We start from the raw sequence: 22,803 nt of genomic DNA, 5'->3' as shown, positions 1-22,803 counted from the left end.
AATTTTTTAATATCCCTCATAATTTCTTTTTCCTGTTTACCTTTTTATGCTTCTCTAGGGTCTTGTATTTGAAAGTCAAATTTTCTATTCAGTTCAGGTCTTTTCATAACAAATGCTTGAAAGACCTTTTTCTCATTGAAATCCCATTTTTGCCTCTGAAAGACTATACTCAATTTTGCTGGGTAGGTGATTCTTGGCTGTAGTCCCAGTTCCTTTGCCCTCCATAATATTGTATTCCATGCCCTCTGGTCCTTTAATGTAGATGCTGCTAGATCTTGTTTTATCCTTATTGTAACTCCACAATATTTGAATTCCTTTTTTTTCTAGCTGCTTGCAATATTTTCTCCTCGACCTGGGAGCTCTGGAATTTAGCTATAATGTTCCTGGAAGTTTTCCTTTTGGGATCTCTTTCAGGAGGTGATCAGTGGATTCTTTCAATTTCTATTATACCTTCTGCTTCTAGAATATCAGGGAAATTTTCCCTGACAATTTCTTGGAAGATGATGTCTAAACTCTTATTTTGACCATGGTTTTCAGGTAGTTCAATAATTTTCAAATTATCTCTCCTGGATCTATCTTCCAGGTCAGCTATTTTTCCAAGGAGATATTTCATATTGCTCTCTATTTTTTTATTCAATTGGATTTGCTTTACTGTGTCTTGGTTTCTCATAAAGTTACTAGCTTCCATTTGTTCCATCCTAATTCTTAGGCAGTTATTTTCTTCAGGGAGCTTTTGTATCTCCTTTTCCATTTGGTTTTTCAAGCTGTTGACTTTTTTTTTCGTGACTCTCCTGCATCACTCCCATTTCTCTTTCCATTCTTTCCTCCATCTCTCCATCTCTTCCTTCTATCTCTCCTACTTTCTCTTCGAAAGCCCTTTTGAGTGCTTCCATGGCCTGAGATAAATTCATATTTTTCTTGGAAGATTTGGATGTTGGAGCTTTGGCTTTGTTATTATCTTTTTCTGAGCATGTATTCTGGCCTACTTTCCCCCCAAAGAAGCTTTCTATTGTCTGCTGCTTTCTCTATTTACTCATCTCAAGCCAGAAGCAGATGTCTGATTGGAATCTGATTCTCTATGATTGGAAACTTGGCATGCCTGTGCCCCTCCCCCACTGGGCTGCCACCACTAGATTCAGCTCACTGGTTCAGAACCAGGGCCCTTGGCCCCAATTCCAGCAGAGATCACAGCCACTTCACCCAGGCCAACCACCAAACCCCCTCACTGGTCCATGAGCCGAGCCTCAGAAGAAGCTGCTGGCACTGAAGACTCCAAGGTGCTAAAGGTGTGGTCTATTCCTGACTAGGTCCTGACCATGCACTGAGCTCCTCTCTCAGCCTAAATAGCAGGTGATCCCAGTTGCCATCTTTGGCTGGAAAATAATCTTACTCTGTTCTTATGTGAGTTAGGCTGCTCCGGGGGTTGTTTTATGGCATTATTTTGGAGTGAGTGGATGGGTTTATCAGGAGATTGCGGGAGTCAGAGCCTCTCTTCTGCCATCCTGGCTCTGCCCCAGCTATTCTCTTCTGGGAGAAGGCCTTTCTGTTTCAGATGATTGTTGCAGAGAGTATAGAGATAAGAATTTATATCCTTTAAATGCTCTAATCATGTTCTTTTAAAATCTGTCTTAGTAGTATGAGAAAAACTGGCTAATAAGGGCCTTACAAACAGGATGATCCCAGAAAAACCTGGAAAGACTCATATGAACTGATATATAGTGAAAGTGAGCAGAACTTAGAGGACATTGTACATAGTGACAGCAGTATGAGCAATTGTGAATGACTTAACTACTCTCAGCAATACAATAATCCAAGACAATTCCAAGGGACTAATGATGAAGCATACTATATACTCCCATAGAAAGAACTGTTAAAAAGAGCACTTGTGGATTGTGTAACCTATATCAGAGTGGTTGCTGTCTTGTGGAGGTGGGAGGAAAGGGAGGGAGGGAGGGAGAAAAATTTGGAACAGTCTATGCTGTGGGTTTACATACATTTTAAACAAAGGCAGTAAAGGAATTTTGGAGGAAAAGATGAACTTAGTCAATGGGTTCCATTCTCTATTCAGCTCGGGTCTTTTCATCAAGAATGACTGAAAGTCCTCTTTTTCATTGAATTCAGTTTTTCTGGGTAGGTGATTCTTGGTTGTAATCCCAGTTCCTTTGCCCTCCAGAATATCATATTCTAAGCCCTCCAATCCTTTAATGTAGAAACTGATAAATCTTGTGTTATCCTGACTGTGGCTCTGTTTTTTTCTGGTTGCTTGCTATATTTTCTCCCTGACCTGGGAGTTCTGGAATTTGGCTATAATATTCCTGGGAGTTTTCATTTTAGGATCTCTTTCAGGAGGCGATCAGTGGATTCTTTCAATGTCTCTTTTACCTTCTGCTTCTAGAATATTAGGACAATTTTCCCTGACAATTTCTTGGAAGATGATGTCTAGGCTCTTTTTTTGATCACTGATTTCATGTAGACTAATTTTTTTTTTTTTTTGGTGAGGCAGTGAAGGTTAAGTGACTTGCCTAGGGTCACACAGCTAGTAAGTGTCAAGTGTCTGAAGCCAGATTTGAACTCAGGTCTTCCTGACTCCAGGGCTGATGCTTTATCCACTGTGCCACCTAGCTGTCCCCTAGACCAATAATTTTCAAATGATCTCTTCTGGATCTATTTTCCAAGTCAGTTGTTTTTCCAATGAGATATTTCACATTGTCTTCTATTTTTTTATTCTTTTAGTTTTGCTTTATTGTGTCTCGATTTTTCATAAAGTCATTAGCTTCCATTTGCTCAATCCTAATTTTTAAGGAATTATTTTCCTCAGAGAGGTTTTGTACAATTTGGCCAATTCATCTTTTCAAGGCATTCTTTTCCTCATTGGCTTTTTGTACTTCTTTTACCATTTGGCCTAGTCTGTTTTTGTTGTTGTTGTTGTTGTTGTTGTTTGTTTTGTTTTGTTTTGGTGAGGCAATTGCAATTAAGTGACTTGCCCAGGGTCCCACAGCTAGTAATAGTAATTGTTAAGTATCTGAGGCCAGATTTGAACTCAGGTACTCCTGAATCCAGGGCCGGTGCTCTATACACTGTGCCACCTAGCTACCCCTAGCCTACTCCATTTTTAAGGTGTTATTTTCTTCAGTATTTTTTTTGTGTCTCCTTTACCAAGCTGTTGACTTTTTTTTTTCATGATTTTCTTGTATCACTCTCATTTCTCTTTCCATTTTTTCCTCTACCTCTCTTGCTTTATTTTCAAAATCCTTTTTGTGCACTTCTATGGCCTGAGACCAATTCATATTTTTCTTGGAAGCTCTGGATGGAGGGTGTTAAGGGCTAAAATTCTAGCTAGTCTGTCTAAAATATCCAATGAGTGGTCGCCAATAAATTATAAGCTTTAGCAAGAGTTAGACTTTTAAGCATTTATTAAGGAGAATAAGAATTTGGTAAAGAGAGAGAAAGGCCTAGATTCCTATCTATTAAAGGGAGAGCACATTTCTAGCTCTGCTCTCCACCAGAGTCCCAAGGAAAAAGCGCGAGAGCAAGCACCAGTCTCTTCCTTCCTCCTCCCACTAGTCCGCGTCACTTCCTGACACCAAAGAAAAGACTCCTGGTCTTGCCCTCAAAGACCTTCGTTTCATGGGCAGAACTCTTCTACAGTAAGTCTCCAGCAGGTGGCATCATTCCAATCGTTACAAGGGGCTTTTAAAAAAAAATTTATTTATTTATTTAGAATTTTTCCCCAACTTACATGTAAAAACAAATTGTAATATCCATTTTTAAAACTTTGTGTTCCAAATTCTCTTCCTCCCTCCCTACCCCCCTTAAGAACTCAAGCCATTTAATGTAAGTTATACATGTGCAGTCATGTAAAACACAGCATACAAAAAACTTTAGAAATAGGAACTAACAACAACAACAAAATTATACTTCCATCTGTATTCAGATACCTTCAGTTCTTTCTCTGTAGATGGACTGCATTTTTCATAAGTCCTTCAGAGTTGTCTTGGATCATTGCATTGCTGAAAATAACTAAGTCATTCACAGTAGATCATCTTACAATATTGCTGTTATTTTGTATATACTACATTTCACTTTGTATCAGCTCATGTAAGTCTTTCCAGGTTTTTCTGATAGCATCCTGCTCATCATTTATTTTTTTTTTATAGTTAACTACATTTATATAGTACTTTAGAGATGTCCTTACAATATACCCATGAGGTTGATTATTGCAACAACAATAATAGCTAACATTTATAAAGTACCTTATATTTGACAAAGAATTTTCTTCACAATTGCCCAGCAAAGTAAGTACCATCATCACCACCACAATCATCATCATCTCCATCTTCATCTTTATCCTCATCTTAACATTGCTCTTGCCTCTGCTTCAAAATTTTCCCCCAATTACTATTGCTGTGTTTCCCTCCATCTCATTTGCTCCCCATGATATTCTACCTACTTTTACCCTTTCCCTCCTCAAAAGTGTTTTGCTTCTGACTGCCCCTCCCCCAATCTGCCCTTCCTTCCTTCACCCCTCCCCACCTTATCCCTTTCCCCTCCCACTTTCCCACAGGGCATAATATATTACTATTCCCACTTGAGTGTGTATGTTTATTCCCTCTTTGAGCCAATTCTGATGAGAGTAAGGCTCACTCACTCCCCTGCTCCTTCCTCATCTTCCCCTCCACTCCATAAGTTTTTTCTTGCTCCTTTTATGTGAGATACTTTATCTCATTCTACCTCTCCCTTTCCCTTTCTCCCAATGCAATCCTCTTACTCCTTAATTTTATTTTAAAGATGTTATCATGGGGAAGCTAGGTGACACAGTGGACAAAGCACAAGCCCTGGACCCAGGAGGATCTGAGCCCAAATTTAGCCTCAGGCAAACCACTCAACCCTGACTGTCTCCACAAACAAAAACAAAAATGATAAACAAAAAATATCCTTTCATATTCAATTCACACCCGTGCCCTCTGTCTAAATTTATTCCTTTCAGGGCAGCTAGGTGGCACAGTGGATAAAGCACTGGCCCTAGATTCAGGAGGACCTGAGTTCAAATCTGGCCTCAGATACTTGACACTTACTATCTGTGTAACCCTGGGCAAGTCTCTTAACCCCAATTGCCTCACCAAAAAACCCCCAACCAACAAACAAAACAAAACAAAATAAATTTATTCCTTTCATCTGCCTTAATAACAGAGAAAATTCTTATGAATTAGAAGCATCATCTTAAAAAAGTTTCATCTTTCCATGTAGGAATGTAAACAGTTGAACCTTTTAACATATCTCATGATTTCTCTTTCCTGTTTACCTTTTTTTTTTTGGTGAGGCAATTGGGGTTAAGTGACTTGCCCAGGGTCACACAGCTACTAAGTGTCAAGTGTCTGAGGCCAGATTTGAACTCCGGTACTCCTGACTACAGGGCCAGTGCTTTATCCACTGTGCCACCTAGCTGCCCCTTCCTGTTTACCTTTTTATGCTTCTTTAGGGTCTTGTATTTGAAAGTCAAATTTTCTATTCAGTTCAGGTTTTTTCATCACGAATGCCTGAAAGTCCTCTTTTTCATTGAAGTCCCATTTTTTCCCCCGAAAGATTATATTCAGTTTTTCTGGGTAGGTGATTCTTGGTTGTAATCCCAATTCCTTTGCCCTCTGGAATATCATATTCCATGCCCTCCAATCCTTTAATGTAGAAGCTGCTAGATCTTTTGTTATCCTGACTGTGGCTCCACCATACTTGAATTGTTTCTTTTCTTTTCTTTTTTTGGTAGGGCAATGACAGTTAAGTGACTTGCCCAGGGTCACACAGCTAGTAAGTGTCAAGTGTCTGAGGCCAGATTTGAACTCAGGTCCTCCTGAATCCAGGACTGGTGCTCTATCCACTATGCCACCTAGCTTCCCTGGGACTATTAACATTTAAATTGACCTACTAGCTAAAGGATAAACACACCTTGAGAAGTAGGGGAGATAAACCCATTAGGTGTGGCTGCTGCCTGATCAGGGGACCTAGATAACTCCAGAAGTCAGGACCACCACCCCTCAATCAAGCTTTCCCCACCCCCAAAGGGAACTTTCCATTGTCAGGTGGTCACCTCATCCATTCACCCCATCTACCATCTATAAAAGCTTTTGCCTTTCTTCTGTTGGAGGAGATAGGTATCTCAGAGAATCATGTCTCTGAACTATCTCCTGGTGAGAGAAGTCCTTGACTTCCCTTTTGGTTTCTTTTTCTAGCACCTAAATAAAAGTTCATTTTATTCTAATTGGATTTGTGTGTGAGACGGTGTAATTCTTTAAAGAGGAATACTTAAGGACCCCCACTACCAATTTCCTCTGTGACAGAAAGTATTGTAATTTTTGTTAACATTGATTGAACCCAGTCATGAAAATGGAATCTTTCCAATTATTTAGAGTTTCCTTTATATCAGTCATTATGCTTTTTATAGTTATCCAAATACAGGTTGTGTATATTTCTAGGTAGGTAAATTCCTGAGTATTTTGTTAGTTTCTTATTATTCATTGTAAATGGGATTTTGTTCATTTAGACAACATTTATTAAAAGTTTATCATGTGTCAGGCACTATACTAAATGCTGGGGATACAAAGAAAGACAAAAATAGACCCTGCCCTAAAGGAGCTTATATTCTAATGGGAAAGGCAGTAAATAAATATGTAAATCAATAGGTTTATATAAAATCCATATGTAGTGTATGGAAGGTAGGGGGTAGATTGGGAGGGAGTGGGGAATAGGACAGGAAAGATCTGTTGCAGAAGGTAAATTTGAGCTTAGTCTTGAAGGGAAAGTAAAGGGTCTAAGAGGGAAAGTTGAAGAGGGAAAGAATTGTAGTTATGAGGGAACAGCCATTATAAAGGTAGGAAGATGAGTGATGAAGCTTTCTCTTTGAGGTCAATATGGCTGGATGTGCATGGAGTGGGAGTACAGTGTAGGGATAGCAAAGGGTCAGACTGTGAAGAGATTTAGATGCTGAAAAGGACTTGATATTTGATCCTGTAGGTAATTTCATTTAAAAATGATTGGTCTTTATTATTAACATATAAAAACATTTTGAGGGCGGGGGGATTCTTTCAGTTAAAAAAATAATTATGGAAACACAAATATGAAGGAGTCTATTGAAGGGAACCTGACTTCTGACCAGATCAGAGGTGTTAGCTTACTGAAGAACAGGAATTTTTTTTTTTTTTTTTTTTGCGGGGCAATGAGGGTTAAGTGACTTGCCCAGGGTCACACAGCTAGTGTCAAGTGTCTGAGGCTAGATTTGAACTCAGGTCCTCCTGAATCCAGGGCCAGTGCTTCATCCACTGTGCCACCCAGCTGCCCCCAGAACAGGAATTTTTAAAGGAAATATTTGTAATGTTTGAGGGAGTTACCAAGAAAGATATCACAAAATCCATTCCCTTAAGGAGTTTATATTCTAGATAGGGGGTCAAAATACAAACACATAAAATTTAAGTAACAATGCAAGAACTAAAGACTACTAGAAGTATATGAGATAAGATCAAACCCTAAAGGAGAAATACAGACAATAAATAATGCTACAGAGATCTCAAAAGGTAACTGAGTAGGGAAAGGGGATGGGATTTCAAGATAGGGTAGACTAACCAGTCTGAGAAAAAATAGGAGGTAAGACTGTCCACGGCATATTTTGGGGGGGGGGATGAGAAGTAAACCATTCTGGCTGGAGGTAGCATGTTTCAAGATATACCCCTGCTTTGTTGAAGCTGACACTCAGGACAATTGTACAATTGTACATTATGTAAAATGTCACTGGGTGCTACCATCTGAAACAGAGGCCTGGCTAATTCTCTGTGCATATTATGTTCTTAACCCTTAGTAGGTCAGAATTTCTAAATTTGTCAATTTTGCTAATATTTCTCCCAGATGTAGCAACCTATTAGCTTATAAATCCTTTGGTCTGACCCCTGGTACCATGTGGAATAAAAGGCAAAGGTACTGTTTTGAAGTGTTTTATTATTTTTTTTTAAATTATTTAATTTACATATCAAAAGTAGGTAAAAAGGTTATATAATTATATACAAGCTGCTTCAAAAAATTTGGATCAACATTTTAGTATCACATTGTGGGTACTATATGTAGCTCTCACCATCCAGTGCATAATGAAAAATTAGTAGGAAAGATAATGGAGGGCCCTTTACTTAATGGAGCTTGCTATGGAACTCCTACCTAGTAGGGTGATTGAGCTTCTACCATGTCATGTCCATCCCATGTAATTAGGAAATATGCAATTTAAAAATATACTCATTTCTCCTCACTTGACTTCTATGACATATCTCCAGGAGACTATGAAATGTATTTCCACAGACAGGACCTAACTACCTTCTTGTAATAGCTGGTGGGTTGCCATGTGTAGGGACTTGACCTGTATTCCCCCCTGGGTCAAACTATAAATGAAAACATCTGAAGGCTTTTCTAATCTAGCCTGAAATGAGAAATTACAGGCATTTATGTGGCCACAAGGTGGCACCGGAGGCCTCATTACACACTAGGCAGTAGGGGTTTTTTTCCCCCCTAATGAGCTCAGTAAATGATGCCAGGGCTATGGAGCTTCATTGATATTCTCTCCTACACAGAAGCAGAACAAGTGCAAAATAACAATAACAATACATGAATATATTAAATCTTCCTTGACATCTCTCTCTCTCTCTCTCTCTCTCTCTCTCTCTCTCTCTCTCTCTCTCTCTCTCACACACACACACACACACACACACACACACACACACACACACACACACACACACGGGCAGGATTTAAGTAAACACACAATGTCCACACATACTATGCTAATGCTTCTCTTGTTCCCAGAAAATAAAATTGGAGAAGATCCATTTATATTTATCTGGCTCTTCTTCCTCTCTTTCCGCAAAACAAAAAGGGTGAGAGGAGCAAAAGATCAGCTTCTCTGAGTAAACAAATCACTTAGTAGTCCAAAGGAATCTTTGCATCCTGCTTTCTAGGGAAGGTGCTGTGCCAAAGTGAGTCTTGGTGCCATCTGGGGAGTTCTTTTGCCCATCCTTAGTTCTCTTTTTGAAGGGGATGATGGTCAATATCCAGTTAGAACAGGATTAAAGGATGTTCCTTCTACTGACCTCCTTTGGTCTGGTGCCAGCTTCCTTCAGTAGTGGCAGACAATAGAAGAATGAAGGCAACATGACTGGGAAGCAGATAGCTTCTATGAAGTACACTAAAGCTCCCATTGGTCGTGTTTTTTTTTTTTTTCCTTCTCAGGGTCTTAATGGGAACCAGAGGGCAGAGTCTTGACCAAACAGAAGCAGGTGACTGAATGACTCTGCAAGTCTTAACAATCTGGGACTTGGGGCTCTCTTAGAAATTGATTCACTGTGTGCCTTCCCCATTATGGGAGGAAAGGAGACTCACAGAGCCCCTGTGTGAGAGGACAAGACTGGAGGGTAAGATTTTAAAAGGAAAAAGTGGTTTGTTTGAGGTTTTTTTTTGGGGGGGGTCTCTTTCTAGGAAGAGAAATAGGGGAAAAGTTATTTCTTCAGAGGGTTTTTTTGTTCCAAATGAGCACTCCTTTTCCCAAGGGGAAGGTCTGACCTCTTAGGGTTCCATCACTTGTCCCATGAAAAGAATTGTTCCTAAAGGAGAGAAAAGGAATCATAGAATTTTAGAACCAAAGGGGACTATACAATCATTTAGGCCAACTTTCACCTTTAATTGATGAAGAAAGTAAGGCTTAGAATTAATAATAAGTTGTCTATTGGCTGATATCTAGTTGGTGGCAGAGCTGAGAGTAGAGTTCAGACCCCGATTAACAATCTAGAGCTCTTCTACTTCTTCATAATGCCTCATCTAGTAAGAAGATAAATGTAACTGAGTGGTGAATAAAGATAACTTTCCTTAGAAACTCCCTGAGAACAGAAATGGTCTTTTTGAGTCTGTGCTGGCCAAGGCAGGATGGAACAACCTTCAGAGTATTATGGTATTTTCTAATCCCTCACCTGTGGGGTTGTGTCTCACTACAAAGAGAAAGGGCCTGTCCATGATGATCTCCTGGGGAGCCATTCGAGCAGAGACAACAATGGCTGGAAGAGAAAAACAAAAACAAACCTCTTAAAGCATAAGAACACAAGAGTTACTACCCATGCCAGATAATTGATCTATCTGGCTTATTACTGTCTTGATAATAGGATTGAAGAATGGTTTGGGAAGGTTTAAATTTTCTTCCCTCCCCCCCCCCAAACCAAACCCAATAACCTTGAACAATTAGGTATATCCCTTGAAATATACTGATTTCTCTTAACCGATTATTATCTGTGACTTTATCTAAAGACTCTTTTTGAAATGACATGTATTATGAATCTGTACTGTGTCTTGGGGTTCAAAGGATCATAGATCTAGAGCTAAAAAGTACATTAGAGGTTATCTAGTCCAATCCTTTCATTTTATGGGTGAGAAAACTAAGACTGATTAAGTGACTTTCCCAAGGTCACACAGGCAGTAAGCATCTGAAGTGGGATTTGAATCCAGGTCCCCTGACTAAAGAATTGTTTGTTTTTTTCCTTTATTTCTCAACTTCTACATACTTACTGCCCACTCTTCAAAAGCTAGTCTTGTGGAAACTTTTAAATAACCAGGAACCCAGAGGAGCTACAGAGTGAAGAAGTCAGGTCATGGGGAAAGCAGGACCACTTTAGACAGAGAAATGTGATTGAAGAAAGTCTTGGTGAATGTATGAATGAAAGTTGTGTTCCCTTCCTTGATCACAGAAGGAACTGCTTTGTGATGAGAGGACTACCTTGAATTGAGAAATAAGTTTAGTTCACATTAAGATGGACTTGGGAGGCTAGGCCACACCCTATCTTAGCCTAGGGGAACAAGGGACTGGTTAACTGTTTCCTGCATCTTTGGAGTTAAACTTCTCCTTAGTGCCTGGAGTTTATTTCAAGAACTGCCCTACTTTGCCCTGCCCTCATTTCTGGCTGAGCCAGACTTACCAGTGGTTGAGGATGCCACAGTACCACTCTCATTCACCTCAATCTTCACCTTTTGTAAGGCCTGGGACACATAGAGTATTTCTTGGTCTGAGACAGAAATAGATACAAAGGCCAGTCAGTCCATTTAATGGATGATGTTTTCCCCCAACCCCTCTTCACATTCACAGATGATTTAAGTTCCCAGAGGTAGGGAGAAGAACCAAGTCAATGCACAGAGGATTCCTCACCAGAAAGTCTGGTGAAATCTGCCAGTCCTGGCCTGAACATGTCCTTCATCCCCAAGTTCTCCAGAGGCCTTTTCAGGTCAGCTTCACTCTCCAGGGAAAACCTGCAAAATCAGAGGACTTAGTTCAAGTTCAGGACACACATCATTAGCAGAATCCAAGGTTCTAGGTTCTGAGTTCTGGGTTGGGGTTCCTTCCAAAAGCCTTGTTTTTAAACAATCTATTGTCCTCATTGCCAAGAGTTAATATAAAACTTGTTGGGGCAGCTGGGTGGCACAGTGAATAAAGCATTGGCCCTGGATTCAGGAGGACCTGAGTTCAAATCCGGCCTCAGACACTTGACACTTACTAGCTGTGTGACCTTGGGCAAGTCACTTAACCCTCATTGCCCCACCAACAAAAACAAAAACAAAACAAACAAACAAACATAAATATATATATATATATATATATATATATAAAAAACTTGTTGAAAGAGTGGAGAGTGAGTTATCTATTTGTTTGCAGGGTCTGTTCATCTGTCAGAGGTGGATTTCTGGTACTGATGAGTCTCTTAATTGAATTAATTTTTTTATTTTGGTGGGACAATGAGGGTTAAGTGACTTGCCCAGGGTCATACAGCTAATGTCTGAGGCTTTTTTAAAGCAAGTCCCTGTGCTGGATACTAGGAATGTGAGGACAAAACCAAAACAGTTCCTGTCTTCAAGGAACCTACATTTCACTAGGGGGAGGCAACATGGGACACATTATACTGTATTATAGAAATAAGGGTTAAAGGAGGCAATGGAGAGATGATAAAAAAGTGTTATAAGAAAAGTTTGAGGTGGGAGTGGGTACCAACAATTTTATGAGTTATGCCTTGAAGGAAGATAGATATTCTGAAAGGTAGAGATGAGGAAGGAGGGCTTTCCAAATATAAGGGATTGCTTGTAGGGATGCACAATACTGGATGGTGGTAGACTGTTGAGTTTAGGAAACAGTTTGACCTTTGGTTGGAATATAGAATGCATGAAGAAGAGTAATGTGAGACAAAGATGGAAAGGTAGGTGGAAGCCAGATTATGGAAAGGAACCACTGAAAATGTTTGATCAGGAAAGTGACATGTTCATATTAAGTGCTTGCATTGTATCATTTTGCTATCTATGTGAAGGATGGGTTTGAGAAGGGATAAACTGAAGTCAGGGACATTAACTAGGAGACTATGACAACAGTCTTGAAGAAGCATGATGAAAGCCTTGGTGGTAGGGTGGGAGATGTGGGAGATGCTGTGGAAGGAGAACTAATGTGACTTCGCAACCAGAGGTGAGGGAAAAGTAAGTCAGAAATCTCTCCAAGTTTACAAATATGGGTAAGGTTTAACACCAAAGTACCTCCAGTAGGTATCTGTTGGTGCCCTGAACACAAATAAGAGTTTGGAGGAAGAATGAGTTTAGAGGAAAAGAGAATTACGTCTGGTTTGTACATGTTGAATTTGAAAAGCTGATTGCACATCCAAATGGGAGATGTCTAGCAGGCATTTGTAAAAATATAGGACTGGAGTTCTGGAGATAAATTAGGGATAAATATATAGGTTTGGAAGTCATGGTCAGTGGTTAATTCCTTTCCTTAAATAAGCCAGAAAATTTGGCATTGTTTTACCCAGTCTGGTTGGGAGTCAAGGGCAAATTCTTGTGAAAGGACATCTCAGAAAAAAATTCCGTTTGTAGATTTTGTTTTCTAGAGTCAGTCATGAAGAGAGCTCAAGCAGGGAGGCTTTTGAGCTCTTCAGTTCTCACCAGGACATGACTGATTGCCACCATTTTTTGTTTTTTAAAAAAAGAAGGAAAAAAAGAAAAGCACAAAAAAGCCTGTCAGCTATTGAAAGCATCTGAAAAAGTGGGGCAGACACAGGGAGAGGTTTCCCTGGAGTTCTGAAATTACCTAACCTCAGCCTTAATCACCCCCTCTTCCCTCTTTAGAAAGATTTTTATAAATTTACTTTATTAACTGAGTCTTTACCTAAGAACTGCAGGTTAGGTTTACTAATTTTATAGAAGAGATGGTATTTTCACACACACATCACGCCCCGCCCCCTTTTAAAATTTTGAAGAGTTGGAGACATCTTTGAAAACAATTGATGGTCCAGTCTTGCCCCACCTCATCTCATACTACAGACTTCTTTTCTTTTTTTTTTTGGCGAGGCAATGGGGGTTAAGTGACTTGCCTAGGGTCACACAGCTAGTGAGTGTCAAGTGTCTGAGGCCGGATTTGAACTCAGGTCCCCCTGAATCCAGGGCCGCTGCTTTATCCACTGTGCCTCCTAGCTACCCCCAGATTTATTTTTTCTTGTGACCAACTCTTACTTCCTGTGTTAGGGGGCAAGAGACCAGAAGCAGGCTCCAATAGTTTCTTTTCTCTATATACTTCATCAGAAGCAAAGGGGAGGGACATTCCAGACCACCAGAAATTTTTATTGGAGTCTTGGAAGTTGGGGAAGCACTAGTAGATTAGGAAGTCACAAGAGCATCCTGAATTTATCTTGAGGGCAGAGAGAGTTTACAGATAGTAAAGATGGGAGGGCAAGGTTGGTAGGACTTACTTGGGCAGAACCAGGAGACGGGGCAGTTTGGTCATATTGCCTTTCCATTGACTGATGAGCTGGGCATCTAAGATGTTGGTGAGGGCTGAGAGGGGTACCTCCTTTTCATAGGGGGCAGCAATGAACATACTGAGGGTGTCACCATGATAGGGCAGTTCCACAATGTCATAGTAGTGCCCACTAGGGGTCAAGAACTCAGCTAGAAAAAAACAAAAATAAATTACATAGAAAAAAGGTCTACTGATGATGAAAATAACCATTGCAACTCAACCCCACCCTAGCAGAGGATCTCTCCACTTTTCCCATCCTTAGAGTTTCTCATATACATCCCTGGAATTCACTTTTAAGTTTCTTTCATTTTCCATTCCCTTCCTCCCTCCTACTCTTTTGCCTATCACCAAGGTGTCTTAGTACCATCACGGTATCTTTAGATTTCAGCTTCTCTTCTTAGTCTTTTTATTTTTCCCTCCCTTCCCACCTCCTCACCTAATTATAACCTGAGGATCTGCTCCTTTGGTACTATCTATTCAGACTTTCCCACCCTCCATCCGCATTGCAGCAAGATTTTCTGGGTGCAAAAACTCCTTTTGAAATAGAGAGTGGAGGAAGCACTGGATTGAGAACTCAGAAGTTCTGAGTTTAAGTCAGATTAGATCCCAGTTCTGAATAAAGCAATTATTCAGTCTTGGAGGAAAAAAGAGGAACACTTGCACTTACTGCAACTGAACTTGTTGGTCTGGGCCATCATAGGCACAGAGACAGTACTTCCATCTGATTTGTGGAAAAGGCGATGGTGGGTGCTCTTGGTTGGAAAAGGCAGCTTCCATTGGCCTTTGAAGTAGAGTGCATTGATCAACACCATTTTGGTCATCTGGTCCACAACTCCCTCTCCAAGCAAGTTGCTGATCATTCCTAAGTGGAAAGGCAAGAGAAAATTTGATAGGAGGCTGATAAGATTTCACTTTTCTATATTTATTTTTCCTCTCCAGTCTTAGGTTCTCTGCTGGACATATTTTGGAGAGCCACCAGCACTACAGAAACTCAGAGTTGGAAGATCTCTCACAGGTCATCCAGGCCAACCTGTACCTTTGCAAGGATCCTTCTCCACAAGTGGTCTTGCAGACTATTGTTGAACACTACAGGTGAAGGAACCCACCACCTCCTGCACTGCTGATGCCACTTTTGGCAAGCTCTAATAATTAGGAAGTTTTTCTTTCCAAAAAATCTAATAAAATCTGTGCAGTTTCTACTCATTGTTCCTTCTGTCGTTGCATTCTCTGGGGTCAAGTACTACATACCTAATCCATCTTCTACATTTGAAGACAGCTTTCATTTTCCTCCTATATCTTCTCCAGGAACATCTCAAGTTCCTTCAGTTGATCCTATATGGCATGATGTTACCATCCTTATCACCTTTTGGACACATGTTCAATGTCCTTTCTAAAATTGACTCCCAGAACTGAATATAATGCCCCAGACGTGGTCTCATCAATGTAGAGTACAATGGGTCCATCACCTTCCTTATCTTGGATATATTGATTAAAAATATTAATACAGGGGGCAGCTAAGTGGTACAGTGGATAAAGCACTGGCCCTGGACTCAGGAGGACCTAAGTTAAAATCCGTCCTCAGACACTTGACACTTACTAGCTGTGTGACCCTGGGCAGTTCACTTAACCCTCATTGTCCTGCCCACCCCCAATAATATAAGTACTCTTTTTTAGGCTCAAGTCTGCCAGAAATAATTTTATTTAATATAAAATTAATCTATGCCTAAACCATCATAGACTGCAGGAAGCCTATTTATAAGGATATTTCAGAAGAATAGACTAAGGCCATCCTGGGAGCAGCCAGGCAATTTAGAAAAGGAGATCTATACTAACTCCATAGTCTACATCTGTAGCCTTTTTCACCCCTTAGGCAGAACAATTAAGACTTAATTTTACTTCTTTATAGCCTCTATTAGCCATTCTAGAAGATCTTGATCTTCTACAAGGCTTGTTTTTTGTGACTAATTCTTCCTTACTTGGCTCCAGTGTTTGGCATAATACGCTTGAGAAAAGGAGAAAAATAGTGTTAATTGGTACAGTTACAGTACAAAAATTTGGTTGAAAACTTGTCTTTAATAGGCCAATAATAACATTGTTTCCATATTATTGTACCTGCCTCATCCATCAAACCAGCGTATGAAATTGAGCGACCAGGGCAAGACAAAGAAGTAGCTAAATGGCTCAGTGAATAGAAATGGCCTCAGAGTCAAAGAAACGTGATTTCTGATTCTACCCCAGACACTTAAGTAGCTATGTGACCCTGGCCAAATTTCCTAATTGCTCTTGGCCTTAGTTTTCTTATCTGTGAAATATGGGTGAAGATAGTACCTACTTTTCAAGCTTCTAGTGAAGGTCAGGTGCTTTATTAATTTTCCTGCTATAGAATTGCCAGCTATTAAAATAAAGAGAGCAGCATACCTGTTGGATCTTTTTTCTTTTGGTATCTTACAAGCTGATTCTTTCCAAGTAATTTAATGTTGCAACGATGAGCATATTCTTCTTATACTATATGTGTATATGATAAATGAAAGTTTATCTTACTGCTAAAGTAGCCTCCAAAGCAGTCATAAGGGAAACTGCTGAAAGACTTTTGTAACCAAATTACTGAAAGCCTGTTTTCACTACCGATTTCTATATTCCATTCTAAATGAACCTTTGCTTCTAAGACAGCTTGGGGCAGAAAGGACAGCTGGCTATGCTACTAACTTCTTTGTCCAGAGAAGATGTGTCACATCAGGGCTTGTTATGGTGTGTCTACCATCTCCAGGTTAAAGAGACTACATTAATTCCCAATGAATGCCTTTCTGGAAAGAACTGCAAAAGGCTTAACTGAAATTGTGAGCTGTGTTGTCACGCTGGAGTAGCCAGCTGTATTTGTTGTTATGATTCTTTATCTGTTACTTCTTACCTTGCTGGCTACAAATAAATTGTTTAAGAAAGTATTTATTAAGTATGCAGACTGATGTGCAACATTTCTATAAAGTGTTATGAATAAATTATTATCTTTGGTAACGATATATTCTTTATAGTCATGTTGCATTTTGTAAGGTAATGGATCTAGCCATGTTGCTGGTACTGAAGATCTGAGAACGGTGGAATATTACTAGCTTATTATAGCATCTAAAATGGGGAAAGAAAATGATCCTTTTAAAAAACATGTGGCTTCCCACTTCTTTCATTGCTCTAAAACTATAGCTGTCTAATATAACTTGAACTGACTAGCACTTGAGTATCCTTTTTACTTAGGAGACATAAAGCAAGTTTTGATTGAATACTTCTGGATAAAGCTTCAATTTCAGTCTGGAATGTACATTCAAGACCTAGAAAGAGACCACTAGAAAAGCCTTTTTAAAAAATGACAGGAGCCTATCGAATCAATTCTAGGTGATTTGGGGTATGCTCTACATTATTTCTGCATTAGACAAAACCACATGAAAACTATCCTTTCCTCACTGAGTGAATGAATCTAATAGTCTAAGATACTCCAATGAGACAAGCAATTCTCTGAGGTTCTGATTTTTTTGGATGACCAGCTGGGGGCCATATGTGTTGACCTCATTCATCAAGGTTAGCTGGTGAGTTCAAGGATCAAGAATGCTTACTGATCTCTGACCTATGCCTGGACATTGTCAGGCTAGGAGTGCAGTATAGATCAGTCACCCACATGCTTATTAAGGCCTCATGAAGGGAGTTTGGGCCCTGACTCAGGGACCCTGGAAAGGACTCATATGGGACTGAGTAGTCTGTTGTGATGTGTGGGAGCTCAGAATCTGCTCCTGCCTGATATTTGGTATAGAATGGGGAACTGAGTGGACTTCCTGACCTTTACAACCATCCAGATGCAGTATGCACAAAATTTTGAGATGAGGATGCAATTGTAATATTTTATAATATTTGTTGTATTCAACAAATATAATCTCTGGATGCAGTTAATGGCTGTATTGGAAGAATGAGTTTTTGCATTTAGAATATTATTCTATAATAGCTATGGCTAAGGGAATCAGCCTAACTACTTGCCAACTGACCATTAGAATAAAGTTCCAATTGCCTTTAAATTTGGAACATCTTGATCCTAGATAGCATTGCTAATTAGCATTCCTTTCTGGCTACTGTTTATCTAATTAAAGAGATGGCTGGAGACTCAATCAAATATGTGGAAACATTGGTTTTTATCTCTAACCACTTCATTGTTTTCTCTACTCCAGTTCAAGGCAGAACTATTACGTCAATTGGCATAATGTTATGACATTGTTATATTACTGTTTTGCTGAATTTTATTGGAGATTTTTTTTTGTGGGGCAATGGGGGTTAAGTGACTTGCCCAGGGCCACATAGCTAGTAAATGTCAAGTGTCTGAGGCCGGATTTGAACTCAGGTACTCCTGAATCCAGGGCCAGTGCTTTATCCACTGCTCCACCTAGCTGCCCCCTGTTTTGCTGAATTTGAAAAAAAAAAACCCAAAACACAGGAAACTTCACAATTTGAACAACTAAAGTAATATATCTTGTTATTGATTATCATGTTCAAAATTGAGACCCTAGAATTAGTAAATATAGGATATGCTTCAAATTATGCATATTTAGAAACATTTTTAGTTTCTCTAGGAATATTAAGAAATGATATTTCTCTAGCCTATGCTCTTTCCAGACGTTTACCTTTAGCAAAGTAGAAAAAACCAAAAACATTTCCTAGGAAATAGAAAAAAGATGATAACCAAATTTAACTTTTGTCTTCCCCACTGCCTGAAGTGATTGTCTCAATGATCCACCTAAGCACAGTGTTCTCTTTTTCATTCAAGGTTAAGATATTGACCTTAGGAATCAAGGTTAAGATATCGACTTATTTTCAATATTTTTTTCTCTTTCTTTTTTCTTTGTTTTTTTTTTTCTTTGTTCAGGTCCTCCTGAATCCAGGGTCAGTGCTTTATCCACTGTACCACCTAGCTGCCCCTGATCATACATTTCTAAAGATCAGACTTTTTCATAAAGGTCACTCCTGTTGGGTAGACCTCAAGACTACTACCTTGTATGCTGTTTTGTGTTTTGTCATACTTAATTCTGGCTTTTCTTTTATTCATTTATTCATTTAACAAGCCTTCATTAAGCACCTACTTTAGGTTAGGCATTGGTGCTATAAAGAACTATCCCAGACACCACTGTTTTGTAGTTGTTTTTAGAGTCAGTACATAAGGAGACAAAAGTTTTAATAAAATTAATTAATATTTCTTGGTTCCTTGACTGACAGCAAATACTACCACAGGGAAGAGTTAAAATACTTAGCTTGTGTATTTCAGATTCACTTTTGTAGTAAGTCCCTAAAGTAGTTTAAATAAGACCTCTACTTCTGCTGGTCTTCTTACCTTTTGTGTGCCTCTGTACCCAGTCATTCACAATGAACCGGGCCCTTTCTCCTTCAGTGAAGTCCACCTGCTTGACCATGCTCCGGAATACTTTGAAGAAGTAGGGCATAAAGCCCTGGACAAGTTCCAGATCACGCTGAATGAAGATGGCATTGGCTGTACTGAATTCATCTTTGTTCCAAGGTGCCATGAGCTCCTTGTAGAGCTTTCGGAGAGCAGGGGCCAGACCTTTCTCTATACAGTGGCAGGAAAGAGAAGATACATAAGCTCATAGAATCAGAGGTTCTTTAGGATGATTGGATCCTGCCACAGACAGACTGACCTCCAACCCATTTCAGATCAAGTTTCTCTATTCTCATATACCTCCATGGATAAAGATTTCATACCGTTCCTTAGTCTCTTCTCCACCACTATCTCTGCCTGAATTCATCAAATGTCTTTGTTTATAACCCTTTTGTAACTGCTACAGTTCCAGAAGATCTTCTGGATCTCCTGACATTTTTTTTTTTTCCTGCTTATGTTGGGAAGCCCCAAACTTGCCTTGAGACTAATCAAAGTTTAAATTCTGGTGAATGCTGTCAGAGAAAGAGACAGAGAAAGTCCCTGTATCTTAGCAACACATGAATATATCCTGGCCAGCTGATGCACGAGCCTTCCCCCACTCTAGGTGAATAATATTATATAATAGCAATCAGGGTACCTTATACATTGCCTAATTTAGCCAGATCATCTTATTATAAGGAAATAGAGTTTCAGAGATGTTAAGTCATTTGCTCAAGGACACACAGGTCACCCCCCTTCCCTCCCATTTCCTTCCAGGAAGGTCTCCCACCTTCAATGCTATATTCCATTGCAGCTTGGATCTGCTCCCTGGTGTTCCCTCCAGTTGTCAGTTGCAGCATAGCCAGCACTGAGGCTACTCCATAAGGTGAGAAGACCACATTGCCATCCCCAGTGGTTTGGACCACTTCCCGAAACACCTTCACGCCGAAGTCCGTGACCATTTGGGCTACCTGGGGATTGTGCTGAGGCAAAGAATCCCCTACACCAAGTATGAGGACCAAGGAGAGGCAGGCAAAGGCCCTGGAGAATTCCATCCTAGAGTAGGGAAAGGACAAGATGAAAATTCTAATGAAATCTCTGGAGAGGGAGGAGACTTGACAGAACTATAGATCACTGAGGCCAGAGATGGGGGGGGAGAGGAAGAATCTCTTTTCTTTGTTGCTAGCATAAAGACAGAAAGGAGTGTGGTGGTCTGGGTAAAATGAGATAGCCTGAACCATCTGAGAAATTCAAGGGAGGGGTGCCTAGCCATTTCTCTTAACTCTGGCTAATTCTTGATCTCTTCTAAGGTCCCAACTTGCTCTGAGTCCCACTGCTCTTGGTGGGCCTTGATTCCTTGAGAAACTTGGAGAAGGGCTTTTGCTCCCAACCTTCTTCCCTCTGTCCTATATACCTAGAGGATAAATTATAGGACTACCTTTTTATAGTGAATTTCACTTTCTCAAAGTAACTTTCAGGAGAAGGTGGGAAAAAAGAATGTTCTTTTCTTCTTTTTGACCAAGAGAGAAAACAAACATTCAAGGAAAGTGGTAGGGAACTTAGGAGGTGGGAGGTGGAAAGGATTGGCTCATATGGTTTGATGCCTGGCTCCTTGCTCCAGATTCTGGCCCCCATTCTTTTCTTCCCTATCAGTACTGCCTGGGTCATTCTACTGAATGATATTCTCTGCACCTTAGCCCATAAAGCTTAGAGGGAAAACAGATGATGTTTTTGGTGCCTGGGCCAAAGAGGGGGCAGGACAATTTCTATCCTGGCAAAAAAAAGGGAACTAGGACATGGACTCTCCCTTACCTGAACGTTTTCAACAATCTCTTAGAGGAATTGGTGGTGGTTGCTGTTATCCACTCCCTTACTTCTTGTCCAGCTGTGACTGTGGAACCCTGTGTCGAATAGGAGCTGGGGTGAAGCTCTCAGTGGAGCTGTTGTTCAGGAGTTGTTACTGCTCTCCTCAGGCCTGTGGATTCTTCTCTTTATAGCCCCTCCAGGCAGGAAGTCTGATGAACTCATCCAAGGGCCTCCCCACCCACTCTGAAAGCCTCTGGAAATCTGCCCAGATACCAAGAGTCTGGCACCTCCCCACTCCAGACAGGGGAAGTGTGTGTGTGTGTGTGTGTGTGTGCTCGCGCACGTGTAAGTTTGCATGCTTATGTGCACATGTGTGTCTTAGTCTGTGTGTAAGTTCATGTGCTTATGAGGTTCCAAGGAGGAAATGCTCTCCCTAATTCAATAGAATGCTCTCCCTAGCCCAATCCTCACATTTTGTCTCTTCTTTTCAGTCCTCTCTCCTTTGGCCCCATGCTACTCTGTCCCCAGTAGTGCCAGCTAGTTAGAGATACCTGGCATTCTTAGTGACCTTACTCAATATCCAGGTTAAACATGAAAAGGGAAGTTCACCCTTTTTTGCTTTTCTTTTTTTCTTTCTTTCTTTCTTTTTTTGGTGGGGCAAAGAGGCCAATCCAGGGCCAATGCTTTATCTGCTGCACCACCTAGCTGCCCCATTTTTTGCTTTTCCAAAGGAGGAAAGGGCTGGCAATGAAGTTGCAAAAGAAGCTATGGTCATTGAAGTATAGATTTAGAGTAGGAAGGTCATTTGATCCAACTCCCTCATTTTACAGATGAGGAAATGGGGTCAGAGAGACTTGCCCTGTACATGGGAAATAAGTGGTGGAGAGTTGGGAAATAAGTACAGGTCTTCTGACTCCAAATACTAAAGTCTTTCCACTGTACTTGGAGGCCTTGGTATATTCCAACTCCTCTCCACCTTCATCGGTCTTCAGGGAAGGCTTTCATCTTCTATACATGTAGGCAGCTAGGTGGCACAGTATCTAGAATCCAGGCCTAGAAATAGGAAGACTTGAGTTCAAATCCAGCCTCAGATACTTACTAGCTATGTGACACTAGGCAAGTCACTTAACCCTCTTGCCTCAGTTTCCTCATCTGTAAAATGAACTAGAGAAGGAAATGGCACATCACTCTTTGGCAAGAAAACCACAGATGCTGGATAAAGCACCGGCCCTAGATTCAGGAAGACCTGAGTTCAAATCTGGCCTCAGACTCTTGAGCTGTGTGACCCTGGGCAAGTCACTTAACTCTCATTGCCCTGCAAAAAACCCCCCCAAAACACAGATGGGATAACAAAGAGTCAGGCATAAGGGACATGACTCAACAACACTTATGTCTTAAAGGTATCACCACTGCCAGAGGGCTTGCAGAATGCCATATAGTCAGATGGCCATCAGGATTCTCCTAGGGCAATGGTTTCTGAAACCTTGGAGATCACTGAGGTCCTCTATGTCAAAACTATTTTCATTATGCTAATATATTATTTGCTTAATTAAATATTCCTCCCTTTTCCAAATATATATCTATGGGAGACCAGATTTCTTTCATATAATTCAACCAAAACAATAGAACACAACAGGCTAAATACAGAAGGAGATGTGAGAATCCAGTTGTCTCTTATTAAGCCAGACATGACAGAAATTTGTGGAAATATGTAAAATAATGCCACTCTTCTCACTGATTTTGGGGGGTAAAAGTTATT

The 22,803-nt window shown here is 40.3% G+C and overlaps 1 protein-coding gene across 1 annotated transcript; it reads right to left on the bottom strand.

Moving 5' to 3' along the window:
- Positions 1-9,430: 9,430 nt before the first annotated feature.
- SERPINE1 (serpin family E member 1) lies at positions 9,431-21,189 on the bottom strand. The gene is made up of 9 exons (XM_044001864.1): positions 21,051-21,189; positions 20,029-20,294; positions 19,197-19,430; positions 14,505-14,699; positions 13,788-13,986; positions 11,213-11,313; positions 10,986-11,072; positions 9,990-10,073; positions 9,431-9,626 (listed from the first exon to the last, which is right to left on the bottom strand). The coding sequence occupies exons 2-9, from the start codon at positions 20,291-20,293 to the stop codon at positions 9,589-9,591; spliced, it is 1,203 nt and encodes a 400-aa protein (XP_043857799.1). The 5' UTR covers position 20,294; positions 21,051-21,189; the 3' UTR covers positions 9,431-9,588.
- Positions 21,190-22,803: the final 1,614 nt, after the last annotated feature.

The sequence above is a fragment of the Dromiciops gliroides genome, chromosome 4, assembly GCF_019393635.1.
Source record: "Dromiciops gliroides isolate mDroGli1 chromosome 4, mDroGli1.pri, whole genome shotgun sequence".
Lineage (NCBI taxonomy): Eukaryota > Metazoa > Chordata > Mammalia > Microbiotheria > Microbiotheriidae > Dromiciops > Dromiciops gliroides.
The sequence above is the reverse complement of the archived record's forward strand: the minus strand, read 5'-3'. Positions and strand labels throughout refer to the sequence as shown.